The sequence below is a fragment of the Gopherus evgoodei genome, chromosome 23, assembly GCF_007399415.2.
Source record: "Gopherus evgoodei ecotype Sinaloan lineage chromosome 23, rGopEvg1_v1.p, whole genome shotgun sequence".
Lineage (NCBI taxonomy): Eukaryota > Metazoa > Chordata > Testudines > Testudinidae > Gopherus > Gopherus evgoodei.
In genome coordinates, this window is record NC_044344.1 from 5765305 (window position 1) to 5781059 (window position 15755).

General features: G+C 44.9%; 1 protein-coding gene across 1 annotated transcript in view; it reads right to left on the reverse strand.

Annotated features, from left to right (window-relative positions):
• The window catches only part of SKAP1 (src kinase associated phosphoprotein 1), a 237276-nt gene that overhangs the window by 193610 nt on the left and 27911 nt on the right, over positions 1–15755 (reverse strand). Inside the window, exon 4 of the mRNA XM_030541459.1 lies at positions 94–210. Within this exon, the coding sequence (XP_030397319.1) occupies positions 94–210 (117 nt within the window). The remainder of the gene's footprint in view (positions 1–93; positions 211–15755) is intronic.

The window sequence follows — 15755 nt, forward strand, 5'->3', positions numbered from 1 at the left end:
AGAGAGGGAAGAGGGTGGAAAAATAGACCAGATTCAGGCTATCCCTCCAAACACTACACCACAAAGGATTGTGGGAAGTTAAGCTGCTCTTACCATCATCCTGGTAATCCGATGCAAGAGACGCATCTGACACAGTGGAAGGGACGAAATTCCAGCTCTGGTTGTCATCAAAGCTGTCCTGTCCGAAGTAAGCATCAGCCTGATCCCCTCCTGGAAAGGGAAGAGAGGAGGTGAAGAAGTGAACTGATTTTAGTGGAAACCAATACACACTCCTAGCTCTACCCCAACTCCTACGGCCTATGCTGGAAATTATTCCCTGCTGCTTCCAACTATCTTCCAGCCACTGCCAAATTCCAAAAGACTTCAGAAGACGCCAGATTAGACAGTGGGAACAAAGAGGTATATCCTCGGTTTGATGCATGCTGACATTTACGGGGACTGTGTGTGGATGCATGCACCCCAAGGGCAGAGTATGCCCCCAAAAGTATATGGCCCTGGTCCAGGAAGGTCTATCTTGTAGCTAAAGACTGGGTGTCAAAATACCCGAGTTCTAGCCCCAGCTCTGCTATGGCCTCATTGCACCACATTTGGTAAAGTAAATTTTCCCCTTCAGGGCTTCAATTTCCCCATTTTACAGATGGGGATTATAGCACCTACCTCACAGCGATGTTTAGACCTTTAATGCTTATATAGAAGACTCTGAATCTCAAAGGTGAGGTGCTAGAAAAACTTAACACGCTATAGCCCTACTACCCATACTGACAGAATACCATATGCAAATAAACTGAAGCAAAAAATTTGTGTGTGGGTGCAATAGAGTGCTTGTATATTAGGTTCTGTCAGAGTGGACTGTCCATTAGGGGCTTTGTTATTGCTGATGATTTTATATGGAAGACTGTCAGATACCATGGTGACAGGCGGCAGTATAAAATCGTAAGATAGATGGTGCTATAATAGGCCTCTTTGTAGAAGGAAGATGCTGATAACCGCAGAGAGAAAGCTGAAGAGTCCCACACACACACACACACACACACACACACACACACACACACACACACACAGTGTGTGTGTAAACACACAGGACAAAAAGACAGCTGCACAAGTCATTCAACACACGCCAAACAAACAATGAGAAGGGGGTTTTCAACTGATTTTAATATAAGCTCAAACACTAAATTGCTAAAAACAAGACCGTGTACATTTATCTCAGCAAACTATGGAGAGATTCGTGCCCGGTGATTTTACACCAAAGCAGTGAAATCGCATCGAGGGGTTTGGGAAGGAGGGGTGTGCGCACATGCACAAATCAGCCACTGAAGAAAGAAAAAAATAAAATCACACTCCGCATTTATATGGCAGTTTGTATTCCAATAATCCTCAAACACCTACAGGTCTCATCCCACATTTTCATAGATGGGGAAACTGAGGCACAGAGCAATTAAGGTCAGAATTTTCCAAAGGACTCAGCACCCACATTCAGGATGAGATTTTCAAGGGTGACTGGGTCTCTTTCAAACACCAAAATAAGGGGCCAATTCCCCTCCTCCTCCCCTCAAGAGAGAATGTAGCCTATTGGGTTCTGTGCTCTTTTGAAAATTTGACTCAGGAGTGTCGCGCTGGGAGCTGCTGGGTGTTGAACACTTTGGAACACCTGGGTACCTGGCACCTGAAAAACTGCACTCTTGAAACTTTGACCCTACATCAGAAGGCATCAGCATCACAGCTGGGATTAGAACTCAGGACTTCCTGGCACCCAGACCTTTGCTCAAGCCACTAGAGATTCAGCCAAGAGCCCAAGAATGATTAGAAAACATGCCTTACGCAGTGTTAGCCTTGAGGAACTCAATCTATTTAGCTTAACACAGAGAACGTTAAGGGGTGACTTGATCACAATCCATAAGTATCCACAAATATTTGATAATGGGCTTTTCAAACCAAGCAAACAAAGGCATAAGGAGATGCAGTGGCTGGAGGCTGAAGCTAGACAGATTCAGACCAGAAAAAAACTGTACATTTTTAACAGCCCAGTAAATTAACCACTGGAACATTTTACCCAGGGTTGCAGTGCAGTCTCGATCGCTGGCAACTTTTCAATCAAGCTGGGATGTTTTTCTAAGAGAGATGATCTAGTTCAAACTGGGATTTAATTCAGAGCAGCTCTATGGTCTGCATTATACAGGAGGTCAGACTAGACAATCACAGGGGTCCTTTCTGGCCTTAAAAATCTAGGCAAACAACTCTTTTTCTATTTGCTATTAAGAACTATAAAGTAATATACAGTTGCTACATCTTTGGCCAGTCCTACTTCCTGACATACCTTCTGTCAGTCCTACAACCGCGTGTTTTCAATGCTCAAACAGTGGCAAGCGAATTCAACACAGGGACCAAAAAAAATACAACCCACAAATGCACAAGGATGCTGTCCTGCGTTTAGCATTTGCAGTGTTTATTGGTTTTGAGAGAATACTACTCTACCAGGGAGAAACAGCATGACAGAGGTAGCAGGTCTCAGAACACAAACTGGTGGACTGTTTTAACTTTCCCATATACTGGCCAGACACTACACAGAGGTGGTGTGGTCTATCGGCTACAGGCAGGAGATCTCATTCTATTTATAACCTGCCACCGGTTCATTGAGTGGCCTTGGCCAAGTCACTTTAGCATTGAGCTGCCCCACACTTACCCATTTTAGTACAGTGCTTCGGAACCCTGGGATAAGAAGGCACTATCAATACTCAAGTGTTAAAAGAAAATGGGTTAAAGATCGCTACCGAGCAGCGACATCACTTCATTCTAGGCAGAGCACAACCGCTGAGAGAGTTTATTCTAACGAGAAATCTTCCTAAACACCGCGCTGCAGTGGAACAAAGCCGGTGACTCACGTCACTGCAGAGATACGGTGAATATGCCACTACGGTTAAGCCCACGGATCTGTTAAAAGAATGGTTCCTTTCAGCCAAGCCAAAATACTCTATTTTTTTAAAAAGGCTTTTGAAACAATTACCAAGGTAACAGGTGCTCTCTTATAATGAGATACAGGTGCAGCATCATTGTGATAACGAGCAAACTGTTTATGGTTTGCAAATACCGAGAGGCAGCGTAGCCGCGTGAGCTAGGCTTCTTGGAAACGAGCGTACCATGCATCACTGCATCGGTGCAGTAAGCCATTTGCGAAAAACAAGGGCTTCATCCGGATGCTTACTCACAGGGATAGTCCCGTGCAAATGATGGGGTCTATCGGCACAAGAAAGGACTGCATCGTGAGCAAGGGCTGCAAGATCAGGCTCTAGGGCTGTCACAGGAAGACTTTTTTTTTGGCATAACGTTTAACAGATGTGTTGTATCCTGAGATATCATATAGAGGTGGTGTTGCTAGAAACACCTCATTCCTTGTTACATTCACAAACAGGAATATACACTGCATGGGCAAACGGGGCCGAACCGCACAATGACAAATATGTATGGGCTTAAACAGAGATACAGCTGGACAGTGCCTACCTGATTGCTGTTACTGTAATGTCAGCCAACAATGATGGAAAGCCTCGCTTGCCTTTCATTTTAATGTCTCCTAGTTTGTTCTTGAGAATAGTTTCACATCTTGTGTTGAGATTCAAAAGGACAAAACATACATCACTGCCTTTGGTGGGGGGAGGCAGGATTTAAGCACTTCCTCTTTCTGTTTGGATTTGCATTAGGAGAGTAAAGTTCTTGCACTTTAATTCACTTCTCTGTCGAGTTTATGGAGCAGCAACAGCTAGCTGAGTCCAAGCGGGGCGGGGGGTGGGAAAACAACCAAACAACGTGTCAGGGGCCAAGCTATTGTTCCTGAATGAAGAAGAAACTCATTAGCCTTTAATGAAGAAACAGGGAATAAAAACCAAATAGCACAGAAATCCCAGCAAATAATTACCATGCACCTGACACAGAGCGGCTCTATCTTTCTACCCAAACCCTCAGTAAAATTCCCCCACTTATCACTCTTTGGAGCATGAGCAAAAGTAAGTCGGACTCGGAGGGAAAGAACAATAGGGACCCTGCAGGCTGTTGTTTCCCGCAGCAGGTCCCGTGGCGCAGCATTTGGCTGCGCTGAGTATACTAAATACTGTACCTTGCCTGTGATTCTTATTGGGGGTGGGATGGGGAGGGGAGAGAAAAGGAACAAATTGCACCAGTGATTAGCTGGCTTACGTTTTACACAGCGGCTGTGTCTTCTGCGGCAACACAAAGAGAGGCCCAAAGGTGTGATGGGGGATTAATAGAGAGATGGTTCTTTGTGCATATTGATTCTAAGCAGACCGCGGTGGGGAAAGATCCTGTCTCCGGCAACTTGCAGCATCACCGGCGGGAAAGCGAACGGTGCTGGCAAGCTCCGATTGTGGAGGCCCCAGACAGAAGCGTGTGTCAATTTGGGTTGCTGTCAATTATGTCGGGTCCCCTCTGGACAGCAGGCAGCCCTCACCCAGGCCTGGCATTTACCGAGCTGCGGTATCTGGCAGACCCTCCGGGCTCAGTGTGAATGAAGGTCGATAGGTTTTTAACTGGTCGTATTAGGACAGGCCCTGAAAGAGACATGCATGATCGCAGGCCCTGGGGCTGGACCATGCACAGTGCGAGGACAGAAAGTACTGAGTGAACATGTGCAAAGTAAAAACAACATGGAGGGCCCCCCCCCCCAGTGTTAATCAAATGCTGCCTGGGAGCAGGACCGAGGCCTACATTAAGCATCTAGCACCCCACTGCAAACTGCGTGCTCTAGTGAGTGAGAGGGCCCTGGACTGGAAGCCCGGGAGACCTATGCGCTCTCATCCCAGCTTTGGTCCATCTTGCTGAGCAACGCTGGGAAAGAACCTCTGTGCCTCAGTTTCCCTACCTGTAAAATGTGGGCGAGACTTGCCCTGCTTTGAGAGCGACAGACTAAAAGCACTGAGTGTTGTTGTTCGGACTTCAGGATTCAAGACCTTGCTGGAGAGGGTCCAGGTGAAGAGAAATAGAGAAACAGAGCAGAACCGGGGAGAGAAGCTTTTAAAGCTACACTTGTTTGAGGTATGAAAAGCCAAGCTGATGCCTTTTGGCGCGTGTGGGAAGAGGAACAGGCTATTTATCTTCTAAAGGCGTGAGAGGGTTTCACAGTGAAAAAACACATTCACGTTACAGCAGATTGGTAAGGGAGTTCCAATTAAAGCTGGTTTTTCAGTGAAGGTCTTTATCCATGTTCCTGGAGTTTCATTAAGTGTCGTTTTAGGAGAGCAGAAAATCAAGACTCACCAAATTCTGTTTATGCTTTTATGATGGACTAGCACACGCCAGAGGAAGTAAAAATCCCTGACTCCAGTTACTATTCAAGTGTTTGTAGGAAACAAAAATTCCTGCTTTAAAAACTAACGAGTCCTCCGGATCTCACTACAAATAAAGGTCTCTGATCCAAATCCCATCTGCCTTCATGCTCGACAGTGTTAATATCTCCAGATTTTCAGGGACTAATTTAGCCGTAACGTACTTCCCAAAGCAGAGCTGTGGAAATATCAAAACGATGGCTTCATATCCCCTATTACAATCACTCCCCTAAATTATGGAGCCTCACGTGGAAATCCGGCAGCACAGATGCACCCACACATGTAAATGTTATTCACATGTAAATATATTATAGCTTCACAGTTGCAGCGCTGATGCTTAGGCTCGGTCGACATTGTCATTATAAATTATATACCTTTTTGAACACATTGATGTACTAGAAAATGTATGGCGTTTCCTACTCAACTTCTTAGAGGCTTCGGCAGCTCCTAAATACCCATTTGGATTTGCGTGGCTAGCTCTTCTGATTAATGTGTGTGTAGTGGAGGTCTGGTGTGGATTTTTTTTTTTTTATTGCTCAGATACACAATGCTGTTTTACACTTCTGTTCACAGGCATTTCTGATGTGCTCGTCCCCACAGCGTCTAGGTGTGCGGCATAAAAAGTGAAGGTTACGTTACATCTACCTGCAAATCTGGCCCTAACCGCTTCTTTGTCTATTATAGATTAATCTGTAAGTCCCTTACAAATATTCCTCTTTTCTCCGACCAATGACAGAGCTATTTAAGGATTTAATTAAATTCTAATAATTAGGACTTCTGATCTCAATCTCAAAACGCTTCATCCAGCTTGATAAATAGTCTCATTTCCCAGATAGTGGAGATGATGAGGCAGGCAGTTAAATAACTTACTTGGGGCAACACAGCTGAGCCAATAGTGGACTAAAATCTGTGTATCTCATCCTACCAATGGGACAGTAGCGCCCCACTGCAATAGAGTCAGATACAACTCAAGACATCCCTCACACAGGATTTGGTGAGCCAGAAGCCTATTCAATCCAAGAGTAATTCTGTTCCTTTGGTACCCAGTTTGCTAATCACATGCAAATTAATGAACTACTAAAATGCCACTTACGTTTAAAACATCCAGAAAGTGGAAAAACACACTAACTTCAGACTTATTTTCCAAAATGTTCATTGCTACGATGCCTGGGAATTCTGTAACTGGAGGGCAGCCCTGCTGAATATTCATGAGGCAAGAGGTAGCTCTTCCATGACTGATTTGCAGACTGTTAAGTGCTAGCCAATTTAAAAAAAAGTTTTCTGTTCTAGAAAATGTTCTTCCATGCTGCAATGGTCATGTATGGCCAGTAGGGTGAGCTGCAGCGTGCAGCATCATCTTAGGTAGCAAAAAAGGAACCAATAATGGGGGCGGGGGGAAGCCAGTGGACAAGACTTTAACCCCTTCAGAGCCTGATTATGAATGCCAGGAATTTTGTTGCATTCTTTTAAAATCAGACAATGCAACAGTGATTGGGCACACATCATAAAGCAAACTGTAGCCCTCCGAGGAGGAAATCCCAGCCCTGCATATGAGACACAAAATCCACTTCTGTTATCCGCCAACACCTCCAAATTAGAAGATTTACTGGATCAAAAACTATTCTAGCGTTGCAAACTGAAACAGCGGAACATGGACAAAACAAAAATTCGACGACAAGGCTCAGAACAGGCGGGGGTTAAAATTCTCTCTGTCACATGGCCAAGACACATGCTTGATGACTAAAAACTGAATGCTAAAACCTGGAAGTTATTGATTTGTCAGGTCTTCTCTTTCCGGTTTCCCACATGATCTCTCTCACAGCTTGTCTACACCTAGAATGCCACAGTGGCACAGCTAAAACATGCTGCTAAAGCACTTCAGCATAGACACTACCTACACGGATAGGAGGGGTTCTCCCATCAGCACAGGTAATCCACCTTGTTTTTAACAACACTGCTCAGAGGTGTGGATTTTTCACACATGCCTGAGTGACATAGCTGTGGCTGGCTTAACTTTTTAGCATAGGCCAGGCTTCCTCCTCGACTGCCCCTGCAAATAGCAGTAAGTAGTTTAATCTTGCTACAGGGAGCTAGGGTGACCAGACAGCAAGTGTGAAAAAATCAGGATGGGGGAGGGTAATAGGTGCCTATATAAGACAAAGCCCCAAATATCAGGACTGTCCCTATAAAATCGGAACATTTGGTCACCTTAATGGATGCTCAAATCAACCTTCCCATGTTTGTTTGTTTGGGTATTTTTTTGTTTTTATACAAAAAAAATGCAGACAAGAAATTTGTAACTGCAGCCTTTGTTTGCCAGGCTAATTAACTAAACATCCAGGGCAACTCTAACTGGACAAGGTTCGTTCCAATCAAATTCATGTCCTGATATGTTCCTGCCTGTCCATTCTCAAACACAGGGTGAAGCAAGAGGATATAGGGCCCAGATTACCAGAAGTCTCAGGGCATCATAATAAAAAACACCTCAATATCTTCACATAACCCTTCCATGAGCAGAGATTGTTCCTCCAATTCCATTCCTCAGCTGAATTCCTCACTCGGTTTCCCTGCTCTTCTTCTTTCCCCAAATCTGCCTCCTCCTAAGCTTCCCCATTCTCCAGTTTCTTCCCCATAGCTCTTTTGTTCTGCAACCTTTCACACCCTCCCCTAAAGCCAGTGCATACTCTGCCTTTCAAGTGGGTAGCAGTTTCATAGAACAGGGGACGCATGGCTCACATCAGCCCTGCTAAGAAAGCATGAAACCCAGCAAAGCAGAAGATTCCCAAGGGATATAAACAAGTAAAACCAAGCAGTTTTATTCTGCAGTTTATGATATGTTAAAGACACACAGGAAGGGCAAGAGTTCCAGGCAAACTAAATGGCTCAAACAACTTCTAATAATTTTGTATTTCTAGCCACTAATAAATTACGCCCCATAACACTTTTAATAGGCATTATTCTCATTTTACAGAAGGGAAACTGAGGCACAGGGGATGGGGAATGACTTGCTCAAGGAGCAGATACGTCTACACGGCGATAAAAAAAACCCGGCACCAAGTCTCGGAGCCTGGGTCAGCTGGCTTGGGTTGCAGGTCTATCAAATAGCAGTAGATGTTTGGGCTCACGCTGCAGCCCAAAGACCCCGCGAGGGGGCAAGGGTCCCAGAGGCAAGGCTTGAGCCCAAGCCCGAACATCTGCCTTGCAACTTCATAGGCCTGCAGCCCAAGTCAGCTGACCCCAGGCCAATCACAGGTCTTTTATTGCAGCGTAGAGTTATTCCGAGTCAGCGGTAGAGTCAGGAACAGAACTCAAATCTCCTGACCCAGTACACAGACCATGCTCCCTTTCCTTGAACCAAAGTGCATTTTTTGGGTTCAGTTCACGAGACCTTCCTTACGTCTGTTTTTCCTTCCCTCTCTAGCTCACTGACTCCCCACCGCCTTCCTATGCTCTGTTCAGCATTCAGCACTCCTCCCACTGTCACAAAATAGCCCAGTCAAATCAGTACTAGCCCCTGCACAGCTACCCAGAATGCCCACATACTTGAGGATTTGGATGCCCCCAACTGGAAAGGGTAGGAGGCCAGTAATGCCGACAGCGCATGAAAAGGACTTCTGGAGACACACACTTCTGAGAGCTAGCACAAAACTAGAGACACTTGATTATTAGCAGGTAAATATGCCCAATGGCCTGTGATGGGATGTTAGATAGGGTGGGATCTGAGTTACTACAGAGAATTCTTTCCTGGGTGTCTGGCTGGTGAGTCTTGTCCACATGCTCAGGGTTTAACTGATCTCCATATTTGGAGTCGGGAAGGAATTTTCCTCCAGGGAAGATTGGAAGAGGCCCTGGGGGGGTTTCGCCTTACTCTGCAGCACGCAGCACAGGTCACTTGCTGGAGGATTCTCTGCACCTTGAGGTCTTTAAACCACAATGTGAGGACTTCAATAGCTCAGACATAGGTTAGGGGTTTGTTACAGGAGAGGGTGGGTGTGTTTCTGTGGCCTGCATCGCGCAGGAGGTCAGACTAGATCATCATAAATGGTCACTTCTGACCTTAAAGTCTATGAGACCTGTCAACAGGTCCCATACAGCTTCCCACATCTCATCAACAAGCAGCTCATCTATGGACGCTGGCTTGGTTTGTCTTTTGGAAAAGGGTTTTATGGGGGAAGAGGGTGTAAAAAGGATTTTGGGAGGGGATTCCAGGTTTACCATCACAATTTCCCTTCTTCTGCATCATCTTCAGTAACAACGGTTCTGCAGGCCAAATTATGCGTTGAGTTACATCTATGCAATGCCACCATTGTCAGTGTTTTGCCCTTAGCGGACACCTTCTTGACTTAAAAAGATTTGCTCGGACATTAACTTGGCTCTCCAATCAGAACTTAGAAAACAATTTTGATAACGCACAAGGAAGAGAATCCAGTTGGCTCTCCCATACGGCGTTGGCTCTGCAAGGCTTCCAGGAATCAAAACCAACCTCTCTCTTAATAAAGTGGTAAGTATGACTGATGGCACATCGGGATCAGCTTTGTTACGTAATATGTCATACTGTCACCTAGGGCGAGGTCATCTGTAGGCACTAGCATAATACAAAACTATTCCATAGTCACTTTTCAGAGTAGAACCAAGCTTAACCTTCAACAGGATGAGCTAGAAACAGAAAGCAACAGGGGTCGTGGGAGAGACCAAACAAAAACATCTCCCCCTGGAAGCAGAGCACACGTGCCCAGTCCCTTTGAGAATTTCAAGCTGGCTTGAGCCAGAAATGGGCCAGACCCAAAACTCTAGATCTGAGCACCCGGAAGCTTTGGAAAAGTTGGGACGCGGGATTTAAACTCTGCATCTTGGCCCATTCCTAAACGGACCACAAGGGTTATGGGAATAAAGGGCCCTGCTTTTTCTACAAGTAATTCCTTGGGGGCGGGCCACACAACACAGGACTCAAAGTTAAACAATTCCTCTGTCTTCCAGAGGCAGAGCTCTGAAATCTGTTAAGAACTAACTCAGAGCCTTGTTGTTCCCTTTCAAAGTCCTAGGCACTCTCACTCCATCTGCTTTTACATAGTAAGTAAAGGCTCAGGTGATGTTCTATGTGACCAGTATATCAGGTCTTCACCCCCCAGCAGGCAATTTCTTCAGTGCTCTTCTATTCAACAAAAGCACAATATAGTGCTTGGGGCAGGTATTCCTCTACGCATACTGTGGTCACCCTTGAGATTTCTTTATAAAGGAAAAGCAGCAGTGCCTTCCTATTACACACACAGGTTCAGAAGACTCAGCGAGTGTTCATTTGAAAAGGCTCTCTGTCCCTCTCCAGCTGCGTGCCAGGCAATTCAGAGTGTCCCCTAACAATTTGAGTGAATAGATCCATGAAAGCCAAAGGATTTGTTCATATTGAACTTACTGAGATTCCCCAAACTGATGTATATTTAGTATTTTTATGGACATTTTTAAGTCTTCCGTGTCCCAGCGTATCCTTTGCTCTTTAAGAAGTCATGAATCCTTCCCCATCCCCTACGTGCAGAGGATTTAAAAAAAAAGAAAAAGAAAAAGGAAAAAAGCCCAGCTATATGTAGAAAGAGGACACACACAGACATGAGGAGGAAACTAGAGAAACTCTACTGGACATTGTGATTTGGACTGCAGTAGCGCTAGGAGCGCCAGTCATAGACCAGGATCCCATTGCGTCAGGTGCTGTACAAACACAAAACCACAACAAAATAGACAGGTTCCGACTTTGTCCTTTCCCAGGAGGTTTTCAACCCCCGCACCACCCCAGGTCCTGCCCCTGCCCTCACTCCTCCGCCTCCCTCCCAGTACCTCCCGCACACTGCTAAACAGCTGATCCCCAGCAGGCAGAAGGTGCGGTGGGGGGCAGTGGAGGTGCTGATCGGTGTGGCCCATCGGGAAGCAGGAGGCATTGGAGGAAGGGAAAGGAGCTGATGGGCAGCTGCAATTGGGTGTTGAGCTCTCACCTTTTTCCCCTGTGGGTGATCCAGCCCCAAAGCACCCTCAGAATCAGCACCTTTGGACCCTGCCCCAAACAGCCTACAATCTAGTCCTTTCCACTGCAGTTGGACTAGCAGCCACCAGTGAGTGGTCAATGAAGCACTCTGGGCTCACGTGCTAAACTCAGATGCAAAGCTTAAATGGGATTTGGATCCTGGCTAGGACACAAAGACTAGGGTTGGGATTTTTAAAAACCCTCCTCATTGGCCTCTTTCTGCTCCTACTACAGTCCACGGAAGGTGTATCGTTGAGTGAGTCTATGCTAGAATTATGGAGTGCGTTGTGGCTTGTATAGACAACACGCAAACTAGCTTTAATCAAGACAGCTTGGGTACGGAAGCAGCGAAGCCATGGCAGCATGGGCTAGCCAACTGATTGGAGACTCAGGTAATCAGATGGGCGTGTACAGCTCACATGGAAACCTGCCTTACCATGACTTCACCGCTCTGGTACACAAGCTAACCTAGCTCACCTACAGCTAAATATACCCTAGCACTTCACCCAATAGCAGAACTAGGCCAATACTTCGCGCTTTTGAGAGGCCCACCATCAAGCAACTCTGTCTTGCCATCTGTGGTGGTGTTCTTTGAGCCCCAGCTTCTGGAATCAAGTGATTGCAGTAGAAATTGAGTTTTCATTAAAAAAACAGAACAAGACAGTGAGTTATTCTGTGGAGAAAAACCATGACCCAAGGGCACCCCATGCTCAAAAACACAAAAGCCAAATAAAACCCTATACATTTTTTAAAGTCTCATGATTCGGGGGGGGGGGGGGGGCTTGTATGTGATTTAGAACACTTGAGGTTGGCAATACCTTATGCCAAATTTAACTGCACCACACAGATGGGCCACTTAAACATAGGCATGCCTGATAAAAGAGGTCCCTTGTATATGAAACCTTTCTGAGAATATCAGTCTGTTTTCTTCTACAGCAGTTGCCTGCTTCTAAAATTTATGCGCGGTAACGTATGGTTCAGATCATGTAGTATTTATACACATGCATTTATATAGAGAGAAAGAATGCAAAGCTACGTGGCAGATCAGTCTTTGAAAGAATACCAACAGGAGGGATCTTACTGCAAAAATATTTACAGTGTATTGTCTTGAAACAGATTAATTTGCACGATGTGTAACACACACAGACAGGCAACAAAAAAAAAAGCACACTCAAACATGCAGGAAGCAAAGCCTTGTCGCTGACAAAAGGAGCTGTCAGAAATGTTGATCTTAAAGCTTGCTTTTTTTTTTAATGTTAAAGAACATATGCCCTTGTGTATGTTTTATTTTTCATTAATTAACACACACACATATCCTGGACTTTGCAAAATGTTCTAACACAAGTTTTGGGGTTTTTTGTTTTGTTTTTTTTAAGTCTCTCCATGTTATGACATTCCAAAGTTTGTAGCTGGCACTTGTGTTTACAAAGGCAGGGAATTCCAGGCATGGCGATAGAATAGATATTTTAACAAAAAGTTATAAATATTGTCAAGTTGGTACTTTTTTCCTTGAGTTTTCAAACACATCATAAATCTGGGTTAGGTTTCTGCGTCTGAACCCTGCTTCCAACTGCATTCGAGCTTTCTGGCATGAAGGCAAAGAGGGTATTTTTTAAACTATATAAATAAAACTTAGTAAAATCATCGTGCACTCCATTAATTCAGGAACACTCCTCTTTGGCTTCAAAGGGGATTCTTTTTTTTACAGTACAGATAGTGTTTTTGCTGCTTTAATGATTTGCTACTAGCACTTGTCATAACTACATGGACTAAGTATGCGATACCAGGGAGCAGCGGTTAGTTCCGTCTCCTGTCCAACCCCGCTCCAATTCACTTCAATAGGTTTGAGGCTTTACACAGAAAACTAGTTCATAAATCTAACATGGGAAGCCTTTGTAGAGCGCCAGTTAGTTAATGAAAGACGCTACGCGCATGCCTCCGCTATACATACCTCCTGCGTGAACCCAGTGAACATTCAGTGACCCATAAAGTAGTGCGGAGCAGAGCCAAAATAAGTCAGGGTGATATGGAGAAAATGTTACACATTTAATCTACATTAAGTATGTACACTATAAGATTAGCGGCTTGCAAAGACTTTCCACATAGTTAGTTACCTAATCCTTTTATGGAGCACAACAGACCCTAATTTTTAAGCAATGCTTTGCCCAAGCAATATAATTTTCCACCCTGCTTTTCCACAGGGGCGAAGACTGGGTTTGTAGTTAAGGCATGGGATTGGGATTCTGGTGATCTGGACTCAGTTCCTAGTTCTTTGTGATCTTGGGCACGTCTCTCTGCATCTCAGTCTCGCATCTGGGGCTAACCATCCTGGCTTTCTCCCAATTTTTGCCTGTTTCATCTATTTAGACTAAGCGCTTCAGGGCAAGAACAGTCTCTTAGAACACACCTGTACAGCACCCAACACTAGGACTGGCCAAAAGTTTCTATCTAAAAACTTCTCTTTTTAAAATGGAAAATTGGGTTTTCAACAAGAATTTTTTTTGTTAAAGAAAAAATGTCTGCTTTCAGAAAAAACAATTTAAAACCAACAAGCTAAAATTTTCCACCTGGGTGGGGTACCACCATTTTCCAGCCTGACCTGGCACAATGGGGCTCTCAATTTCATTTGGAACGACAATATAGTTACAACAGCACACGCAAATCCTAGTTTTGAGGAATCTACCCCAGTGGTTTTCAACCTTTTTTCCACTGGCAGACCCCTAATACATTTTTGAATGGAGGTACACACCCTTTGGAAATCTCAGTCTCCAGACTCCCAGCGATCCACGGACCATCGGTTGAAAACCACTTATCTACCCTAAGTACCTGATTTGAGAGAGCACTCAGGTCCTTAGAAGTCTGAGTGCTTTCTATCTGACTTGATTAGAAGGGGATTATCGCCTTGATATGTAAGTGCTGACCCCATTCTAGGATTTGCACCAGAAATTCACTGTGAGCACAATATGGGAGCACTTAGTTGTGGGAACAAACACCTACATAAAACACGGTGGTGAAAATCTGCCTCAGCATGCCCAGCTTTAATTACAATCCTTGCCTTTCTCCAATGTCTTTCATTTAAGGATCTCAAAGCACATTACAAACATGATTAGACTAACCCTGCATCCCTTCTCCCTGACATAAGTAGTTTTTGTTTTTTTTAATTACCCCAATTTTATAGATGGGAAAACAAACACACAGGGAAGCTATTTGTCCCTGCCCGGACAGGAACACACTACACTGCTCTCTTCGCCTTACTCCCTTCCCCCAATTCCTTCCCTTATATATTTATTCCTAGATTCCCTTGCAGTACCATGAACTGGCCTGCTGCCGCTCCCTGAGACCACTGGTTCCTGATGCACTCAAGCTGCTGCAGACAATTCAGTGCAGGGAAAATGAGCAGGGGGAGAGGAGACAAAGAGCAGAGAGAGAAAAAAAAAAAAACTTTGGGGGTGGGAGGCAGAGACTAAGTTGACTCATGACCTGAATGGATTTTTGCTGCCAACCCTCCTCGCAGCTGTTTCCACAAAGGAAATACTGCAAGAAAAGATGACAGGTACGTATCAAAATATATGCCCGTGTATACAGAATGCTTCCCCTACGTCCCCGGCCTCTCAAAAAAAAAAAAAAAAGAAAAAAAAAAAGAGAGATGTGCCTTCCCTGCATTCTAAGCAGACAGCACTGAGCCAAAAGATGCCAAGTACCCATCATTGTGAGAGGCAGAAACACCTGTCGTTTGGGTAACAGTGAATTAGGCTGATGCGGCCTGCCCTCTGAATCACATAACTTCCCCCATATTCACCTACATCTTGCACAAGTTGCCATGAACACATTAGTAGTGCCAGATCCTCACTCCATCTTCAACAGCACTCAGACTTTCAGCCAGTCTGATTTAGAGGCCACCAAGTTTTGTTGGCCTCATGCATTAGAAGCTATAACTGCCTGAAACCTCATGGAGCATTGCTCATCCTCTTTGAAAAGGGTAGTCGCTAGAAACCTTTCAGAGCACTAAAGCCCTATATGGAGGTTCCCCAAGAGCTTCTTGTGGCATGCAAAATCCTATTTCTTAAAACCAGACTCCGCCCCTCCAGGGCCATGATTTCAATGCTCTGGGTTTCCAATATGACCACTGATCAATTAATTGACTTTCTAAATGTTCCTTCATGTGCTCCGGGACACATGGGTAAAGCGTTCCAAAAACAACAGAGTCCAAGGAGAGGAATTCTTGGGACGTCTCCAGCACTTGGCCTTGAAACACCCAGCCCAAAGCACTTCATGGAGGTTTGCTATTAGCACTCCATTTGGCAGCTAGGGAGGGAAAAAAAAAAAAAAAAAAGAGGCACAGAAAGGTTGAGCCTCTCTATTAGGTCACACAGCAGTGAAGGGGAACAAAACCTGCCCGGTCTCTAGTCCCC